This window comes from Aulostomus chinensis, chromosome 3 (genome assembly GCF_037954235.1).
Source record: "Aulostomus chinensis isolate RoL2024-O1b breed Wild chromosome 3, RoL_Achi_v1.0, whole genome shotgun sequence".
In the NCBI taxonomy this organism is placed as follows: Eukaryota; Metazoa; Chordata; class Actinopteri; order Syngnathiformes; family Aulostomidae; genus Aulostomus; species Aulostomus chinensis.
In genome coordinates, this window is record NC_141322.1 from 23,186,866 (window position 1) to 23,204,857 (window position 17,992).

Below are 17,992 nucleotides of genomic sequence, written 5' to 3' on the forward strand. Positions count from 1 at the left end.
ACTGGTCTATTATGGAGAGGCCAGATGAGGCACCTCTACTGGTACTGTGTACAGTGTACAATTAGTGTGAAAAGTATGACTGGAGCTTTATCAGGCTACATAAGTGGTCTTAGGCCGGCTGAATGCAAATGTGAACAGTCATTTTCAAAAATGTTTTGGCATCAACTTATATAAGTATAAGATTAGGAAAAGGAAAATGGAAATCCCATTATCATTGTGTCCCATTATGTTCCCTTCATCAACCTTTTTTTTCACATCTGTTGATCTCAAGGAAGAAAAAGTTGGTGACGACTGCTCTAGATAAATAACAGATCAATAGTTAAATCAGTTTTCTGTCCCCACAGACATGCTCTGGATATCCGGGAGCATTACGAGAGAAAACTGGAGAGAGCCAACAACCTCTACATGGAGCTCAATGCTATCATGCTGCAGCTGGAAATCAAAGAGAAAGAGCTGCTCAAGTATGGAAACTCACATTTATCAATACATTAAAAATAGGTACAAATCAAGGAGATGCAGGAGCACATTTACTTTCTCTGTAACAGGAAAAGTAGAGCTTGTAGTATTCAAATACCTTGTTGTAATAGCTAGCTATCCATCAGCAAACACTGTTATTGCTTTTATAATGAAACAACATAGGAAATTCATCCATCATGTGAAGGGAATTGCCATCCCCTCTAGGCACAGGGCTATTGCATGTAACTAAGTGGTCTCTTCTGTCTCGCCGTGTATCGTTCTACATCCATTAAATGAATACTGGCTGTGTGTTTGACGTCAGGAGGGAGCAGTCACTGGACAAGAAGTATCCCGGCTGCTTCAAACACCACATGTCCAGACAATCCGCCTCCTCCAACTCCATGGAGAAACTCATGAAGAGACGCAACGTACCTCAGAAACTGCCCTCGCACAGCAAGAGGTGAGTCATTCTTTAGACTTTTACAGGGACGGCTGTCAATATGTCCAATGCAGGAAGTCAACTAGTAATGGATTTATTGGATGCATTTTTAAGAACTGAGAAGATTCCTGATTGATTCCTTGTCTTTTCAGGCCAGACTTACTAAAGTCAGAGGTGATCCTTCCCAAACTGGATTCGTCCATGACCCAAGTCACAATACCCAACAAGGGCTCTACATCCCCTGGCCGCTCACGCCGAGGAAAACCGCGTTACAGAAAAGCTGGCAAGGGCAGCAGCGGGGACTTGGCTCAGCTGAAGGCAACCCTTTCTTCTTCTTTAGCAATGGTCAACGTCACCTCATCGGTTCCCAGCAGCAAGCAGCACCTTGACCCCAGTGCAGCCCTCAGGGGTCTGCAGCATGACCTGCTCCTGAAAAAGATGTCCTCCTCTAGCCCTGATCTCATTTCAACCACCTTGGAGGCTGAAGGCCGGAGGAAGGGGCAGGTGAGGTCGGGGTTGGACAGAGCAGGCAGCCAGAGTGCCTCAGCCGGTCTGGAGGAGAGCAGAGGTACTGGCGGATCGGAGGAGGGGCCAGATGTGGGTGTAGGGACTGATGACCTAGCAGAAACACCTCCACGCAGCGACACACCTAGCGAAGATGCAGCATCTATACCCTTTTCCAGCAGCCCTGACTCACCGTGTGGCCGGGGAGCTGCTGCAGGGAGGGCGTCTGTAATTGGGAACCCTCGTGTTCCTCATGACGGCGAGGAAAAGGAGGAGGGGACAGTGATCACACGCTCACCCAGAAGTCAACGCCTCACACCTGCAGCCCTGCTCTACAGGGCAGCAGTCACACGCAGCCAGGTAAGGTGACATATGGGACCCAGTTTCTTATTTCTTATATTTTGGGTCATTTTATGTGACAGGAACTATGCAATGGAGTAACAGTCCCCAGCCACTCAACACAGAGCAAAGATTAATACCCACTTAACCAATAAACCCAGCTGTGCCTGGTTGTATCAGGTTCAGTCAGTCTCTAACTGGGTCTGACATTGTTGAGATCAGTGTTTCTTTTAGGAATTAATCTAAGCTTCCCATCAGCAGAGAAATGAATTCCAATCGAGCGTCATTCATGCTCTTCAGAGGAAAGCAGGATGAAAATATGTGTGCATTAGTTGATGAAACATCTGTAAGAAAGGTTCTGTTAAACAGCAAGTATTGAGTCACTGTGTTCATGTTTAAATGACACCAATAAGGATAAATCATCAAAATTACAGTGCAATGGAAAGATTACATTCAAGTGCTTCAATTGCACACCACTTAACTAGAAAATAAGTAGCAGGTCTGCAGTTGAATCCACTGTCTATTGAATATGTGTGAGCTGAAATCTCACACTCAATATGTTCTCAAACCCACAAAAAGAAAAGTATACAATCTACCATACCAAGTAAGCACCCGCAGAGTCATTGTATCATATCTCAGCAGAAGGCAGGGGAGGTTACAGCAGGATTGTGGGTAGTGTAGTGTGAAACACTGCTGTTTCACATTTTACTGTCGATGTTTCTCAGAGACGTGGGGTGTCATCAGAGGAAGAGGAAGGTGAAGTGGACAGTGAAGTGGAGTTGCCAAGAAGACGGTTCGTGTCGCTCAAACGCATCACACGCATTTGCATTCCTTCTGTGTCACTGTCTCTGGGTAAACGACTGTGTTTGTTGCAGCTCTCAGCCGTGAGAAATACTAGACTGGAAATTCAACCTATAGAGCTTGATGTCTTCATCGCCACTCAGCTTTAAATCCCTTTAACAGAAGGTTAATCAGACAGAATAAGTGATTACATGTGTATAGTGTGCAGAGTTTCGACAAATAGAATATAATTTAAAAAAGGAATAACGCAGTATTCAGAACCCCTTTTGTTGGCATTGATATGTCTAAGTTTGACTAGATTGTTATTGGCAATATTTGCACATGTATTATGAAGACAATGTCAATAATGACTGTCCATCATGATCATCAGCAGTATCCCGACACGCCTGGGTCAAGAATATTTCTATTCTTTCCTGCTTCATTCCCTCTCAGGCGTACCGTTAGCATGACCAAATGTCAGTCCCTGTCAACGTTCAGCTCTGAGAACCTGTCAGTCTCCGATGGCGAGGAGGGAAACACCACTGACCACTCCCATAGCGGCACACCTGATGTGGTCAGCACCAATACAGATGAGCGTCTGGATGATAAGAGCGACGACCTGCTGTCTCAGGGTTCGGAGATTCCTGCTGACCCATCTGACCCGACCCAGCTGGGCTCTGATGGTTTGTCTGAGAAGGAAGCTGTTCTACGACAAGTCAAGACCCAGCTTGCCACTAACGACCATAATTATGAGGTACGCAATGTCACAGAGGAGGAAAGGTGATCTATCCTCTTTAGATAGCAAGCAAGTGTATTTTCATAAAGTGTTCTTACAATGGCAGCCAGTGACCAAGATAAGGACAAAAGCAAACAAACAAAATAAATTTGACCAATTTTCAAAATGATGTCGCTTTTCTAACTGATCATGTTTGCTCTCTGCCAGGGCCTGTACGATGACTCGGACTGTGACAGCGCCGAGCTGGACCACTCAGGCAGTGTGGAGCCCAGCCAACCTTCTACCAACTGGTGAAAACATGGCACCTCAACCCACTCAAATCTGCAGATCGGCTTGTGAATACCTCTTTCACTCCTGCAAACACACTGTTTCATGATCAGGGCCACCAGGAAACAAAGACTTTCCTCCCTCTTCCCGAGCAGGAAGACAAAATTGGAAACTGGTGAGTGTTGTTCTCAAAAACAGTGAAAGAACTGGAAAAAAACATGGATTGATGTGGATGTGAATTATCTGAGCTGACAGAACAATGTATGGACATACAACAATTCAAATGACTCCTCAGCGACACAGACCTCAGTCTGAAGAGGCCAGCTACAACCGTCCGTTAGTGTCACTTTTATGTCAGTTTGTATTTTTATCTCTTATGAGAACATGTGTCATCTTATGTGTGTCATATTTCAACAAAATGTCATGATGATCAAATCAAATCAGGGCTTCTATAATATTTTCACTGCTACTGATGTTGCTGCTTGCACTTACTTTCTGAAATGTACTGATTTCCCCGTTGCATCATATCCTCTATAATTATTATGCACTTACTAATTTATTGTTCTTTTACAGCAAATCCAATGACATTTAAAACATGTTTTTATTTCATTTGTGTTTACATTTTTTTAATTTATATGGGTGTCATAGATTATATTGCCATTTTCTACTTCTGTGTGTGTAAATATGTGACGCTGTAAAATGAACAAATTTTTTTTTAAATGTCGAGATTGTATAATGTAAAGGTGCTGATGTTTCTACTGCGGTAGCGATATTCTGATGGAACCTCAAAAAGCTTACAGTGGTGGAATGTACGGTAGCTGCTGTTCATGTCTGAGCATCAAAAAACACATAAACGGCGGAGGAACGTGAACAAAGAAAAAGCAATATGTCTGCTCACAGGTCAGAAGAACCGTTACCGTTCATTCGGGGCAGACGTGTTGTTTCATTAGTATTGCTTATTGTATTACAACCAGTTTGAAAAGCCCTTCTTGGTCATTTGGGGTGTATATAGCATCATAAAGCATGCTTCTGAAAAAGTATAGATAGCCCCTCAGACTACTAGAATCTATCTGAATCTACTGTTGTAATTTCTGACTCAGAAGGAAGTGAAGCAACAGCTTCGATAAAGGATGGAAGATTTTTAATGACTGACGACTGTACGGAAGCCCATTTCGACCAGTAAAATAAAAATACTTATGCTGCAGAATAGAAAAATGTTCCCATGTTCCATAATTTTGAGACAAGAAGTCAAAATTAGTAAGCATGAAGTCCAGTGGCTGAGGTCCCATCATCTCCTTGTTGGCTTTACCATGGCAACCACAACTACTCAATTTAGGAAATGTTAGAAATAAGATAGTTACCTTTATCTTCCAATAGCTTTTTATTTCATAATTTCAACTTCAAATTCTTCAATTAAGACATAATTTTTTAACAATTTCATCTTTGATTCCCTTTTTCTTGGTACACATTTTATCTTTCCCTTGTGAAGGGGAAATGTCGAGTTAAACTTGATTTTCTATTTCATAATTATCTCCCAATAATTACCTCAAAATTTAGATTTTCTTTCTAATGACTTACTAACAGTACTCACTTTGTATCTCAAAATTATAATTCTATTGGAGTATGTTCTATCGTCGCAACATTTGTTTCCCCTATTTTAATACTGTAAATGGGCTTCTGTACAACAGAGACACATAACTCTAAAACAAGATAGTTTACCGATGCGTGGCCACAGCACAGGAGAGAGAGAGAGATGCTTTTATAACTTAGATCATTTTTGATAAAATAAACCGTGTGGACAATAAATACAAACACTCCAGTGACACCTGTAGTTTTGCTCGTGTGATATATATATATATATATATATATATATATATATATATATATATATATATATATATATATATATATATATATATATATATATATATATATATATATATATATATATATATATATATATATATATATATATATGAGAAAGAACACGACAGAAATGACCTTTGGCTTACTCCATGTTTGGGACATATTATTACAATGTTTGATTATTTTCTACCTCTAAAATGTTGGCACACTTCAAATTAGATGTGGGAGTTCCTGTGTTTCCTGTCCTGACCTAAGAAATTAACATAGATGAAGCTGTACACGTCCACATGTGCAGAAAGGTCACCCTTTGTCCTCACCAGCTCAAATCTTGGCCAATGAAGGGAGACAGCCATCTTTCTGTAAGGGCTCCTTCATTGACAGTTAAACACCGGCACACGCTTAAATCTTGTTGTATGACAGCACATCCTGTTTCATTAACACAAGGGATCAGGTCCCGCTCAATAAGCTACAGATGGCAGCTTCCATCTTTTTAACATCTGTTCTCTGGTGTTTGAGTTGAGCATTTTTACTGATTGTCCCCCAATTTTATGCTAGACATCCTCATGAAGGATAAGAGTTGCCAAAAGAAGCAAAACTACTGCCCTCTAGTGTCTCAATTATGGAGGTGCTTGTGTATCCCATGATGCCGCCTGGTACAATTCTGTGTGGACTGAAATGTTTTGCTTTTTTATACCGCATTATTGTAACTGTACAATAAATATATTTAAGAAACCATTTAAAATAAAAATCCAACCTGTAAAACCTTCATCTGTGTGTACTCGTACTTCAGTGATGACAAGTCCCAAGACAAGCTGTGGTTTGAGCATTCCACATCTTTATTTCTGTATTTTTTAAACAATGTTGTGGCACCCAGGTCTACAGTCTCAAAAAACGTGCACAAAAGTTTCTTTCCTGCAAATAAAAAATAAAATTAATTCTGACTTGAGCAAAGCAAAGAGCAGGAAACTAGTGTTAACTCACAACCCTTTCTTTGTCTCCTTCCAGAGTTTAATTGATTCCGCCTCGTCACATTTAATAGACAGATCCATCAGTGTCCGGGAGTTCATTTCCCCCCCTTTGGTAGTTAAAAAAAAATATTTCTTCCATTTAAAACAAATATTCCAACATTTTTTAGTATATATCAGTTTTTACAAAAAAAGCGAGGAGAACCCTCTGCTTCTGATCCCGACAGCCGAGCCCCCAAAAACCTCCCATCCCAGCAAAATATCGACATATGATCTCAGGAACAGGAGAGGGAATGACATGTAGAGCGGGGGGAAAAAAAACCATCAAAACAAAACAACTTAACATGCGTTGTGACACTTTTTTTTTTTTAATTATCTGGATAAACTCAATTATGTTAGACCATTTGTCGTCATAACCGAATATAAAACAGTGACAGTGCATGTACAGCAATGTATTCTCAGTGACATGAGTGTGTTTCTTCTTACAAGCACTTGAACTGAAAAAGACGAAGAGGAGAACACTAGATTTAAAGCATGTAGACAGAAGAATGGACAGACCGACTTTATGGAGCTGAGTGAGAAGGGGGGGGGTTATATAAACACAGTCATTCTTCTTTTTGATGGTTTTGTTATGTTTCCTTTTTGTCTATTCAAAGAAAGACTAACTGTACATAACTAAATCTATATGCCTTTCCAGAGTTTCAGGGGGAAAGAGAAAAAAAATTAAAAAAGGGAAGAGAATGAGGGGGTCTAAACTCATTAAAACCTCCAACCTGACTCAAAAAGGGAATTAAAAACCTAATGTTCGCTTCTTTTGACTAAAAACCCAAAACAAAATAAATAGTGAAACGTTGCGGATCAAATCATTGACTTCAAATGAGGGAGAGACGGCATGATATATAAACCTTTAAGTTGGATAGTTGCATTGACTGCTTTATGGTGGCCGATGATATAAAAGTGAGATTTAGTGCAGATGCAGTGTCTTATCAGTTGGCTGCCAGTCCTGTGGCCTCAGACGAAAGCCTGGAGAAACAGAGAGACACACCAGGAGACCAGGGTGGGACAGAGAATAAGGCATGCAATCAGACAGACCAGAGAAATGTCATTTACTGTACAGTTTTATAAAGAAAACACTGGACATCGTCTGGATTCAGTAAAATCAGAAATGTTTGTTCTGTTACAAGAGAGGCTCCTCTTGTCAACGACACCCTTTCCTCAACAATAAGATGTTCACATCTCAAACTGATCAGTTACGGTTTTGTTGAAGAAAATGTTTGGCATTTTGGGAAAAATTAGATGGAAACTTTGAGCCTCATGCATGAAGGTTCTCTTGTTTTGCAAAACAGTAAGAGGGATGTAAAATTGTACGTGGGATATGCGAAATACTCAATGACAGCTAAATCTGTTCTTAACCGCCAGCATATTGGATCCTTTTCTTCTTCTAATAGTACCTGGCATGCGTGTGCCAGGTACTATTAGAAGAAGAAAATACTCATGTAAGGAGGGAAGATGCGTAAACAAACCCTTGGAGACGGGTATCATTTAGCTCAGATCAGGCAAAGATAAATGCTATCCAAGACCAGCAAAAAATACTTCTAATATTGTGTTCAGGCCGACGTGATTTCACAAGACCTTCACAAAAGTGAACTGAAACTGACTAACAGCTTTTGATGACACATCTGTGCACATGGTGCACAGGTGTGTGGGGAAAAAAAAATACAAAAAAAACCAAAACACCTTTTCACCTGCTGGTTTATTTCTTTTATTTTTTTCCTCCAGGCAACGTCAAGTCTTTGTGCCAGCTTCTGGTGACCTGCTGGGTCTCGTGGCTGGTTTGTCATAAACCATATTAGCTCTGATCACTTGAACAGATTAATTCTGAAATTTCTTAATAGTATAACATTTTCCAAAAAGCTACCACCTCCAGCACGCCCAAGATCAACCGCACATCCAGCGCACAGTACAGGATAACACAGTTCCATTTTGACACGATTGCTCAGAATTGCTTTCCAGCGAAGAAGGGGACGCGACTGGAGAGAGCACCTTGATGCACACAGGGACATCCAGCAATGACATAAATATCCCTTTTAAATCAGGGTCTGCTGATTATCAGTGACATATTACAGATGACCAGGGAGGATCGATTTAATGGCCGTAAATATTCATACTCTTCCGAATCACAAGTGGTCAAGAGCAACTTCAAATTAGCATCTGACTAAAGAACAGAACTGTGTGTTTGCACATTTCATGCATGAGGCCAACTGATGCCAGTTTCATGTCTAGAGCTAATGCCAACAGCCTGTTAGCTGGGCTTCTGGACTGAAAACAGGGAAACAAAAGTTTTTCAAGATGTCTGCTGCCTTAAAATAAAATAAACCTACAAATACCATGAAAAACTCATTAACCCACTGCATCCATTTCTACTAAACCTGTAAGAATCAAAGTCTAAAAACTACATATTGGAAATTTTTCCCTGTTGCAGCTTGTTGTGCTAAATTAAGCAAAAAGACTAAACATATGAAATTGACCCAACTCATGAGAAACTATTTCCCAAAATACCAAACTAATTAAGCACAAGCTCAACTCCTTTTGGTGCCTTAAATACCTGAGGGCAGATTATTTGATATTACAATTGTGTTTCTTACATGAGCAAAAACATTGTAGCACATATATACTCGTCAGTATGACACCTAACAATAGTCACTTAAAATTCACTACGATTTCCATAAATAGACATCTTAGAGAGAGCCGCTACCTGAGCAGAGCGCACACAAAGAAAAATGCTTCAGTAAATCAGTGAAAGAATTCACTGTACATGTCATGCTAAATTCAAAGTCATTTAAAAATATAGAATGCACCCAAACATAGAAGTTCCTTAGGAGACAGGCCAAATCAAGCTACAGATATTTAGTAAATATGGCAGCGACCATCTTCCTGGCGGTTGTTTGTGTGCATTTGTTTTGTGTAGTAAGCGTGACGTGGCAAAGCGAGTACAGACAACACAGAGCATTGTCAGTACTAGTAGTAGATGACTTATGCTTCCATCATTAGTAAGGGGAGAGCCTTCGCCTTTTGGACTTGGAGCCCAGCTCTGGGGCAACTTTGGGCTCAGGGGGGATTGGGTGTGTGGGGTTATTGGCCCCGCTGACAACATGGAGGGCCAGAAGAGGGAGAGGCTTGAGACTGAGGAGACTTGACACACAGGCAGGAGAGCTGGGGAGCAGGGAATCAGTGGAGGAGGAGGAGGAGGAGGAGGGAGGAGGCGGCCCTGGAGCCAACAAGGACAGAGGGATGGAGGCTGAGGGGGGCACCACACAGGAGGAGGAAGAGGAGGAGGAAGAGAAGGAGGAGGTAGCAGCAGAGGAGGTGGTGGTAGTAGTAGTAGTAGTGGTAGTAGTAGTAGTAGTAGTAGAGGTGGAGGGAGGGCACAGGCTGCTCTGTTCAGAGTTCAAGGAGGAGGAGGAGGGAGGAGGTTTAGAGGACTCTACACTGTAGAAAGAGAGACAAGGAGAGAGGGACAACACAGTCGGGATGGGTCACAGGGCAGGCTGGTGAGCAATGGGGAGGAACAGGTAGGCAGGGAGGGGAGGGGGGAGGGTCACTCAGGGATGTGATCAAAACACAGGACAAAAAGCGTCATTAGAAATGAGCATGTCAGCCACAACAAAGACAAAGAACTCTCTAGCGATGGATCGATAAAGAGCTGAGGAAAGACAGAGGACGCACAAGTGCAGAGAACACTAGCAAACACCACAGTGATAGATAGCAGTAGCTGAGATAGAAATCAATGACTGGATTATTCTAACGGCCCCAGAAATCACACGAGGCAATATGGCCAGTTGCTATGGATATGCTATTTAATTTTAACTAACTGATGCAGACACCAAAAGAAACTCACAGCCAGACTTAATGTGTGGAATTTATGTAGTCTGACGGATGAGCTCACCTGGCATTGATGAGGTACTCTGCCAGGCTGATGCTGGCTGGTGAGCCTGTGATGGTGACCTGGCGGTCGGTTGATCCATCCACTGGATTCGCAATCTTGATCTGGGCACCTGACATTTGCCTGATCTCGTTGATCTTCGCCCCCTGGCGGCCAATAATGCACCCGATAAGCTACAGTGGAGAAGCGCAGCAAAGTTAAAAGAAGTTATTAACATGTGTGAATGTATGAAGTGGGATTAAAAAGGAATACAAACTTACATCATTTGGAATGGTCATCTCATGAGAACTGGTTTGAGCAGAAGCATCTATCCCTAACAGGAGAACAAACAAGGACACAATAATCAACGCTTGTAATTAGAACTACAACAAAAAACGAAAAAGGATATTCGAGGAACCAAACCCGTATTCACTGATTTAAAAAAGTAAAAGCCCTTTAAAAGATGACTTCAAATCCTTTAAATATTCAGATTAAATGAAAAAATGAGAGTAAAATAAAATTCATGCCTATTTATTCATGCTGGTTTCAGACTTAGGCACCTTGGTGGTTGTGCGGCAGCTTGGCCGTGTCAATGCGTGGCCCATTTGTATCATATAAGTTTACGAACTGTAATCCCCAACACAACTGGTGTAACGATAAAAACGTTGTGCCGGTTTACATCCTTGAGTTCACTCAGAACAGGGTTGTTCAGCTCAGAGAGGGCACCACGGTAGCGACCCATCTCTCTCCTATGATCCCTGTTGCTCAGGAAACTGCAGACTGCCACCACACCGCAAACTGAGCTTCTTCCTGTAGGCATCTGCTGGTCTGATCTTCAGCTCACAGCATGACGTCAGTTTGCAAGTTGACTCAGGTTCAACTTTTCCTGGCTGCGGCAGCTTCAACCCCCCCGCAGCTAAAACACGCTCTGTTCGTTCAAACGAGTGAGAGAACCTGCATTTTGCCCACAGCGCAGGCAAAATTTATAAATGCAAGTACTAACTGGAGAAAAAAAAAATCTGGTTTGATGATATTTCATTGGCAATAGTGTCAGACAGTTAAATCACTTGTTTTGGATTTTGCTAAATCCTTTTTGCCACACAGAAATATGACAACGTTTATCAACTGAACAAGAAAATATACCACACGCATCAATCATTGACCTTACAAAAGCTATATTAAATAAATCTTGTTGCCATCAAAATGTTTTGAAAGGATTCCTTCCTTCCAAAAAAAAAAAAAAAAAAAAGGGAAATGCACAAGTTCATGTGTCTTTCATGACCTCATGAGGGCATGTAGGAAAGATGGATAATGTGTAAAAACTGACTGCAAGTGAAGAAATAAGAAGTTAATTAAACATCTCAATTAGCCATCAGCTACATATTACATTTCATGAAAGCAGGATGTGTAGCATCTTGACATTGTTTCTTTAAGATCTTTTCCAGAAAAAGAACAACTGATAACATTTTAAAAGCTTCAGTTAAAAGACCTTTTAATTTTGAACCTGATGAGTTCAAACAGACAATGCATTGAAAGCCTGTGGGCTATGTTGTGCTGCATACCAGTGAATCCCTGGTTGCTGGGTGCAATGGGGAAGGGGCTCTGCTGCATAGCCAGCTGGTGAAGCTTGGTGAGCTGTGGAGAGATAGCAGCAGAGGAAGACTGTGAGAGTGAGAGAGGAGGCAGGGAGAGAAATGGAGAAAATGGAAAACAAAAGGAAGGGGAGGGGGAAACAGAACAAAAATCAGTCAATTTGCAAAAAACACACACAACCAAGACCCTAAAAAAAAAAAAAAGACTTTCCACTTATTACTCAATACAGAGATGGACAGATGTCTTATCTTTTGACCAAGATCATGATGAATTGCTGCTGTCTTCAGAAACACTGTGTTTTAGGACTTTTCTATCTATGGTACCCTGTGGGTATTCGTCCAAAGTGCTGGCTGCATCTCTTGGTAAAGCTTTTCTCGCTGTCTCCAGGGTCAGGACAAAGTCACAACACACAAAGGGAGGAGGGGAGGAAGCTCTCAATATGCCGGGAATTTCCTGACCAACACCAATACAAGACCCACACATGAACTGAGACCGTCTCACTTTAAATGAACACTACATCACCACTGCAGCTGTGAGGGCACGTTTAACGAAGAGATGTTGTTTCAGAGTCACATTTATAAAAACGTGTAGTTTTGCGTCATAAAATCTGGTGCAAGCAATAATAAAAGTTAACACGCTGCTTACAAAGGTTGGCTTCAATTTAATGTATCTGACCAACATTCCCTTGTGCTGATGGCAATATTCAGCTTACATATAATCTATTAAACCCACTGCTGAAGAAAAATCTACAGATCATTAAGAGAGAGAGAAAATGAGTCAAGAGGCAAAAGCATAAGAAACAAAAGTTATCTGGGAGAAGTAAGAAACATGACAGAGATAACAGGAAAAACAGAGTGGAGTGAGCAGCAGGAACAGATAATTATTCATGGAACAGTGGAGAGTCTGGACAAACACAAACAGCAGATGTCAGTTTAACACCTGACGGCCAGTCACCAAAGGAACTTGACTAACATGAAGTGCTGGTGTCAAAGGGTTACTAACTCTGATGCCAGGGATCATGGGAGGGGAAGCATCAAAAACAAAATGAGGGGCAAATTCAGCTTCAGTTTAGTGGTTGTAAACAAGGTGTGGGTGGTCACATTTTGGAGGAGGACACCTGTGACAATGGTGTTATTGGGGGGGGGGGGGTCATGTAAAGATGACAGCTGCACTTACATCTGGCTGTGGAATCGCGTGCTGTCCTTGTACGGCATAGGCCTGAAACAAATGGAAACAAAGCTTTCATAGGCCTCAAATCTAATCGCCTGTAAGGCTACTGCTCAAGCGACATCCCACTGCCAACGCCATTACCATAAGCCTTCTCACACTATAAAGGATATCAAGACGCATGTCTTGTCCAAAGTCTCCACATTGCTGAGAAAAGTCTTTATAGACATTAATGTGAAATTAAGCAGAACAAGAGGAAGATATGTGTTTCATAGAAGGTGTTTAGGAAGATCAAACACCTTGTAGTGTTAGACCAACAAGTTCAAGAAAAAGTTTTGGTTCACACAAAAAGGAGTGGAAAAGAGGGCCATCCACTCCTGAAAAATACACCCAAAATCAGTGGAATCCTAAAGAGAAGGTGCAGTTACACGCAGAGAAAATGTTTGACAATAATCAAACTAATGACTGAACCCAAGCGCCTCTAGATAGAATGCTAAGTGACTGCTGTGGGCTTCCCAATCACACCAGCATCCAAACTGGATTTGCCAAGTTTGTTACTCTGAGTTAAGTACAGTATATCAAGAGCCTTCAATTTTTTCAAATACAACATTTAACTGCAGGAACACACACACACATCCTTGTACTTATATTTTTGTGAGGACTTTCACTGATGTAATACATTCCCTAGCCCCTCTCCCTAAACCTAACCATCTCAACTGACTGCCTGACCCTAACCTTGACCCTACACCTAACCAGAACCTAATTCTAACCTCAACCCTAAAACCAAGTCTTGACCTTCAACCGGCCCTTGGAAGATGTGAGGACCGACTAAAATGTCCTCACTTTCCAAAAATGTCCTCACTCTGTTGGTTAAATACATATTCTAGTCCTCATTATGTAGCAAGTACAAGAACACACACACACACACACCACCCACTGGAGCACAAATACCACATGAGCATGTCCCTTTGAAGCATTGTATCTACCTGTCCGCCTGCAAAGATGACGGGAGATCCTGAAGGCTTGGGTCGGTAGGGGATTGTTACACCCTTGGGGGGAGACTGCACAGAAGACAAAGCAGTTGTCATTATTACTCATGTTAAAAAAAAAAAAAATCTAAAATCTTGTTAGAATTCCATTTCATGCATTTAAACCACCACTACACACCAGTAGTGCTGAATTACATAAACATAACAGCTCTAGGGAAATCTAAGTCAAATTTACAGGCAAAATTAAACGGAAATCTGTTAAGTAAATAAGGCACCTAAATCGTTTGAAACATATAGCCACTATACAGTCTTGGAAAAAACCAACATATCCGCCACAGATCTACTTAATCAGCACAATGTGGTCCAAAACCAAGCTTACAGGAGCCATTCATCCCAATATGCCAATATCCCACATCATTAATTTAAGCCTACAACTACCAGGTTGTTCGCATTACTGCGCTCATGAGTCCACTTACCTCAAGCATGACCACACAGATCTGCTTCACACACTCAATTATAGACTGGGGAGTGCCAGCTATAGTAATGGCTCGCTCTGTGGAGTTGGGGAGCATGTCTCCTGCCACTTGTACCTGAGCACCGGTTGACTGGAACACACAAACCAAGAGAACGTTGGCGAGAGCCTGCCGAGTATCTTATCAATATTCTTAATTCGTATTAAGGTTACAGTCCCCTTCTTGCACATGTGGTTTTAATTTGCATGTTATTCTCTATGCACACCTCTCGGATTTCCTTAATTTTGCAGCCACCTTTCCCAATAAGGGACCCACACTGACTGGCAGGCACCACAATGCGGAGGGTCACTGGGGGCTTGCTGGTGGCTGTGCTGTTTGTCATTGAGCTGCTTATATCCTGGAAAAATATGGGCAGGAATGTTAATCCGTTTATGATTTGGTGAGGTACTGCTGTCATCCAGGCAGCACACTCAAGACCAACCTCTTCCAGCTTTTCAATGATCATGGAGAATGCCTTAAAGATGGCGGTGGTTGGCCCCGCCAGAGTTATGATCCTTTCGGGACAATTGCCCTCAGAGATGTTGATGCGAGCCCCGCTCTGAATACAAAGAGAAAAGCAGAGAATTTCAAGAAGAAAATTTTACTGTATGCATATTCAATTATAGACAGATGGAAGGGGTCTTACCTCTTCTCTCATCTTCTTCACAGATTCACCTTTCTATCAGAGGATTACACCAAAGTCAGATTCATCTTCACTTTCAGAAAACATCTTATTATGATAAAGACAGAGAAACTTTAGACTCTTATTTAAAAGGTCTTACCTTTCCAATGATACTGCCGACTTCCTGAAATAAGAAGAGAAAGTGCCATCAAAACATCACTCTTTTTCTGCTTCACATTTTTTTTTAGTCTTTTTTAAACCACTAGATATTTAGATTTACATAACTTGTTACACTAAATTGTATGTTTTAAGAAAATAAAACATAAGACTAGAGTTTTTAGTGGTAAGCCATGGAAAAAAATTTACTGGGGCAGTTGTGATCCTACCTTTAATTTGAACAATCTACATTTGTGTTGGCCACTTCCATTCATGTATGCAGACTAAGTAATACTTTTGAGTGGACACATTCCTAACAATCACTTGAAACAACAATAAAAACAAACAAAAAAGTGCAGAATGCAAATCCAACAAGTGTATGTTGTTTCTGTGGAAGTCAAATGGATTAGTAACAGTGTCAGTGTCTGCTTTTCTGGATGTTCAAAAGGGCCTTTGACAAAGATGATTGTGCATTGATAAGACTTGATTTTTCAATCTGGTGTGGGATCTTCTACAGAATTAGTCAGCATGAAATGCACCAAAAGTATTAAGGGGGAAAAAAAATGCTGCTTCTCCCATAACTAAATACTAGCAAAGAGGACTATTAATATTTTAGCACATCAAGTCCATGTAGAGAAATAAAACATTTAAACAAGATGAGGAAAACATTGTCTCATATGCGGGCGTTCTGGTAGAGACACATGCTGAAACACTATTCCATTCGTGGTACAGGATCCTATAACGACATCAATACCCTTACTCATTGCGTCAAAATCCCTGGCCTTTATGCATCCCCCAGGGACTCAATTACCATGAATATGACCATTATCAGAGTGCAGACATAAGCAGCTGATGGGTGACCTCACCTTGCCGTGCATGAGCAGCCTAATGGTAAGGGTGACATTGAGCCCTCCTTCAATCACACCGGAGTCCATATCTGCAACTTAGACGTAGCTGGCTGTTTTCAACTGGAGTCTTTGGTCAGAGAGGTGGATCTACAATTGGGAGGTGCAGACAAACACACTGTGTTACACATGAATGGAGGTAAAATGACGTGACATCACTGCGATTCAGTAAATAAGAATTGAGCCCGCAGGGAACAGCAGGTTATAATAGTTTTCCAAAATTGAAACTTGGGCAACTTCCTCAAGCACCACCTCTTCAAAAATGAAGGCGACACATATATGATCAGATTTGAATGTCACAATCTATTTTGAAACCCAAGGGATTCCAAATTCTCAATGATCTGACGTCTTACTGAAATCACGAAAAACTAAATCACTCCCCTCCCCATATCACTTATAGCGAAATGGGTCATGGACAAGGGAGAAAATTCACAAATAAAAGTAAATAGTAATTCATATGACTAGCGAGTGTACATTTATCCATGATGATAGAGGTAAACATTCACTTGCCTTCTATTAATAAATCGGGATCGATATATAATTTAGCACATGCTAACGTGAAATGCAACACTTACAATGACTCACTTAAGCGCCAACACATGGTGGTGTCCCATCAACCGTTTACTGGCTGAGGAGCTGTCGATATTTAACGTTCATCTATCCCATTGCTCACTTTCAGAAAGACTAATCTCTGTCCGTACCACGTTAGCTTACCGACTAACGTTGTCCGTCACTATTAGCTTTCAGCCAAGTTTATCAACAAATGTGCGAACAATTATACTCTTATCGAAGTTACAACCATATTTGATAAGCTGTTTCTACAAGCCCGTGATACCATGAACCACATATAACACAAATAATTCGCTTGCTTTCAGTGTTAAGTAAGTGCATCAACTATTAACGCTAGTTGTAAGCCACTTAGCATGTGTCGCTCAACGTACTGGGGGAAATGAATGGAGCATGCGTGCGTTACTTAGCATGGCTAGCTTTTAGCTTGTTTGCAGACGTTGGAATTTGTTAGAAAACCTGTATACCGCGGTAGTTTCGTCCAAGCGAGTACATGCTCCAAACATAGGGCAACGGCGCTGTAGAAAGGCGTTAGAGTTCACAGTTCTCCGTGGCTAGCTAAGCTAACAAAGCTACATGGTTCTTAGCGGAGACTGCGTGCTCATCTCCGCGCGGCCTGTTAGCACGCCGGATAAGCAGCTTCTAGCTGGGCGCAATTTCTTTCCGCTACTTCAGATCACAACAACACACATTAAAAACATCAAACATGTACATAAAACTCACCAGAGTCGAGCGCTGAAAGGTGACCGGGGGGAGGGTTGGGGTTGTGAGGGTAGAAGGGGAGAGGTTCGGGAGGGTAGAAACCCGGGGGAGAGTTTAGAAAGGACTCGGGGAAGAGGGAAGAGTGATGTGAGATCGAGCTCCACTCCTTTACACAAAGACAACAACATTGTGACCTCTGAACTTTCCCCTCTCACCCAACCAGATGCTCCATCCTGAATGTGACCCAACGACGCGATGAAATAACGCCGATGAAAGTTGTCGCGTCACATTTATGACATATACTAAAAAAATAAACGAAAGGAAATTGCGTATAAAATAATAGTTATTAAATTTCATAGAAATTGTGTTCCATTGACACAACCACAACGGACAAGTCAAATGTTGGAAATTATTGGGTAATAACAGATGTTAACCGGCATACATTACTTACTGATTGAATAAAGTGTGTGATATTTTCCTGATAGGATTGTTTATTGATATAACC

The 17,992-nt window shown here is 41.4% G+C and overlaps 2 protein-coding genes across 9 annotated transcripts in view; one reads left to right on the forward strand and one right to left on the reverse strand.

Annotated features, from left to right (window-relative positions):
- LOC147268308 (mitogen-activated protein kinase kinase kinase 12-like) overlaps nucleotides 1-5,361 on the forward strand; it is a 25,818-nt gene extending 20,457 nt beyond the window's left edge. For all 3 annotated transcript variants that reach the window (XM_086199777.1, XM_086199776.1, XM_086199775.1), the window contains 6 exons: nucleotides 345-461; nucleotides 779-916; nucleotides 1,048-1,759; nucleotides 2,464-2,531; nucleotides 2,972-3,272; nucleotides 3,462-5,361. In XM_086199777.1, the coding sequence (XP_086055903.1) occupies nucleotides 345-461; nucleotides 779-916; nucleotides 1,048-1,759; nucleotides 2,464-2,531; nucleotides 2,972-3,272; nucleotides 3,462-3,548 (1,423 nt within the window). In that variant the 3' untranslated portion in view covers nucleotides 3,549-5,361. The remainder of the gene's footprint in view (nucleotides 1-344; nucleotides 462-778; nucleotides 917-1,047; nucleotides 1,760-2,463; nucleotides 2,532-2,971; nucleotides 3,273-3,461) is intronic.
- Nucleotides 5,362-6,202: 841 nt separating this feature from the next.
- Nucleotides 6,203-17,903, reverse strand: LOC147268309 (poly(rC)-binding protein 2). 6 transcript variants are annotated; one of them, XM_086199783.1, is made up of 13 exons: nucleotides 17,509-17,903; nucleotides 16,180-16,308; nucleotides 15,318-15,341; nucleotides 15,182-15,214; nucleotides 14,978-15,094; nucleotides 14,762-14,893; nucleotides 14,500-14,628; nucleotides 14,021-14,095; nucleotides 13,044-13,085; nucleotides 11,837-11,909; nucleotides 10,556-10,608; nucleotides 10,299-10,468; nucleotides 6,203-7,375 (listed from the first exon to the last, which is right to left on the reverse strand). In XM_086199783.1, the coding sequence occupies exons 2-13, from the start codon at nucleotides 16,246-16,248 to the stop codon at nucleotides 7,339-7,341; spliced, it is 954 nt and encodes a 317-aa protein (XP_086055909.1). In that variant the 5' UTR covers nucleotides 16,249-16,308; nucleotides 17,509-17,903; the 3' UTR covers nucleotides 6,203-7,338. The 6 variants fall into 6 exon arrangements, with proteins under 6 accessions (XP_086055909.1, XP_086055907.1, XP_086055908.1 ...); XM_086199781.1 differs by having other exon boundaries at nucleotides 11,837-11,936; XM_086199782.1 differs by lacking the exon at nucleotides 17,509-17,903 and adding an exon at nucleotides 16,794-16,935 and having other exon boundaries at nucleotides 11,837-11,936.
- Nucleotides 17,904-17,992: the final 89 nt, after the last annotated feature.

Excerpts from the sequence above, each read along its gene's own strand:
- LOC147268309 (XM_086199786.1), bottom strand. The coding sequence starts at position 16,248 with ATGGACTCCGGTGTGATTGAAGGAGGGCTCAATGTCACCCTTACCATT. Across the intron at positions 14,629-14,761 it reads AAATTAAGGAAATCCGAGAG|TCAACCGGTGCTCAGGTACA; the intron begins GTGTGCATAGAG and ends TGTGTGTTCCAG. Across the intron at positions 14,096-14,499 it reads TCTGTGTGGTCATGCTTGAG|TCTCCCCCCAAGGGTGTAAC; the intron begins GTAAGTGGACTC and ends TCTTCTGTGCAG.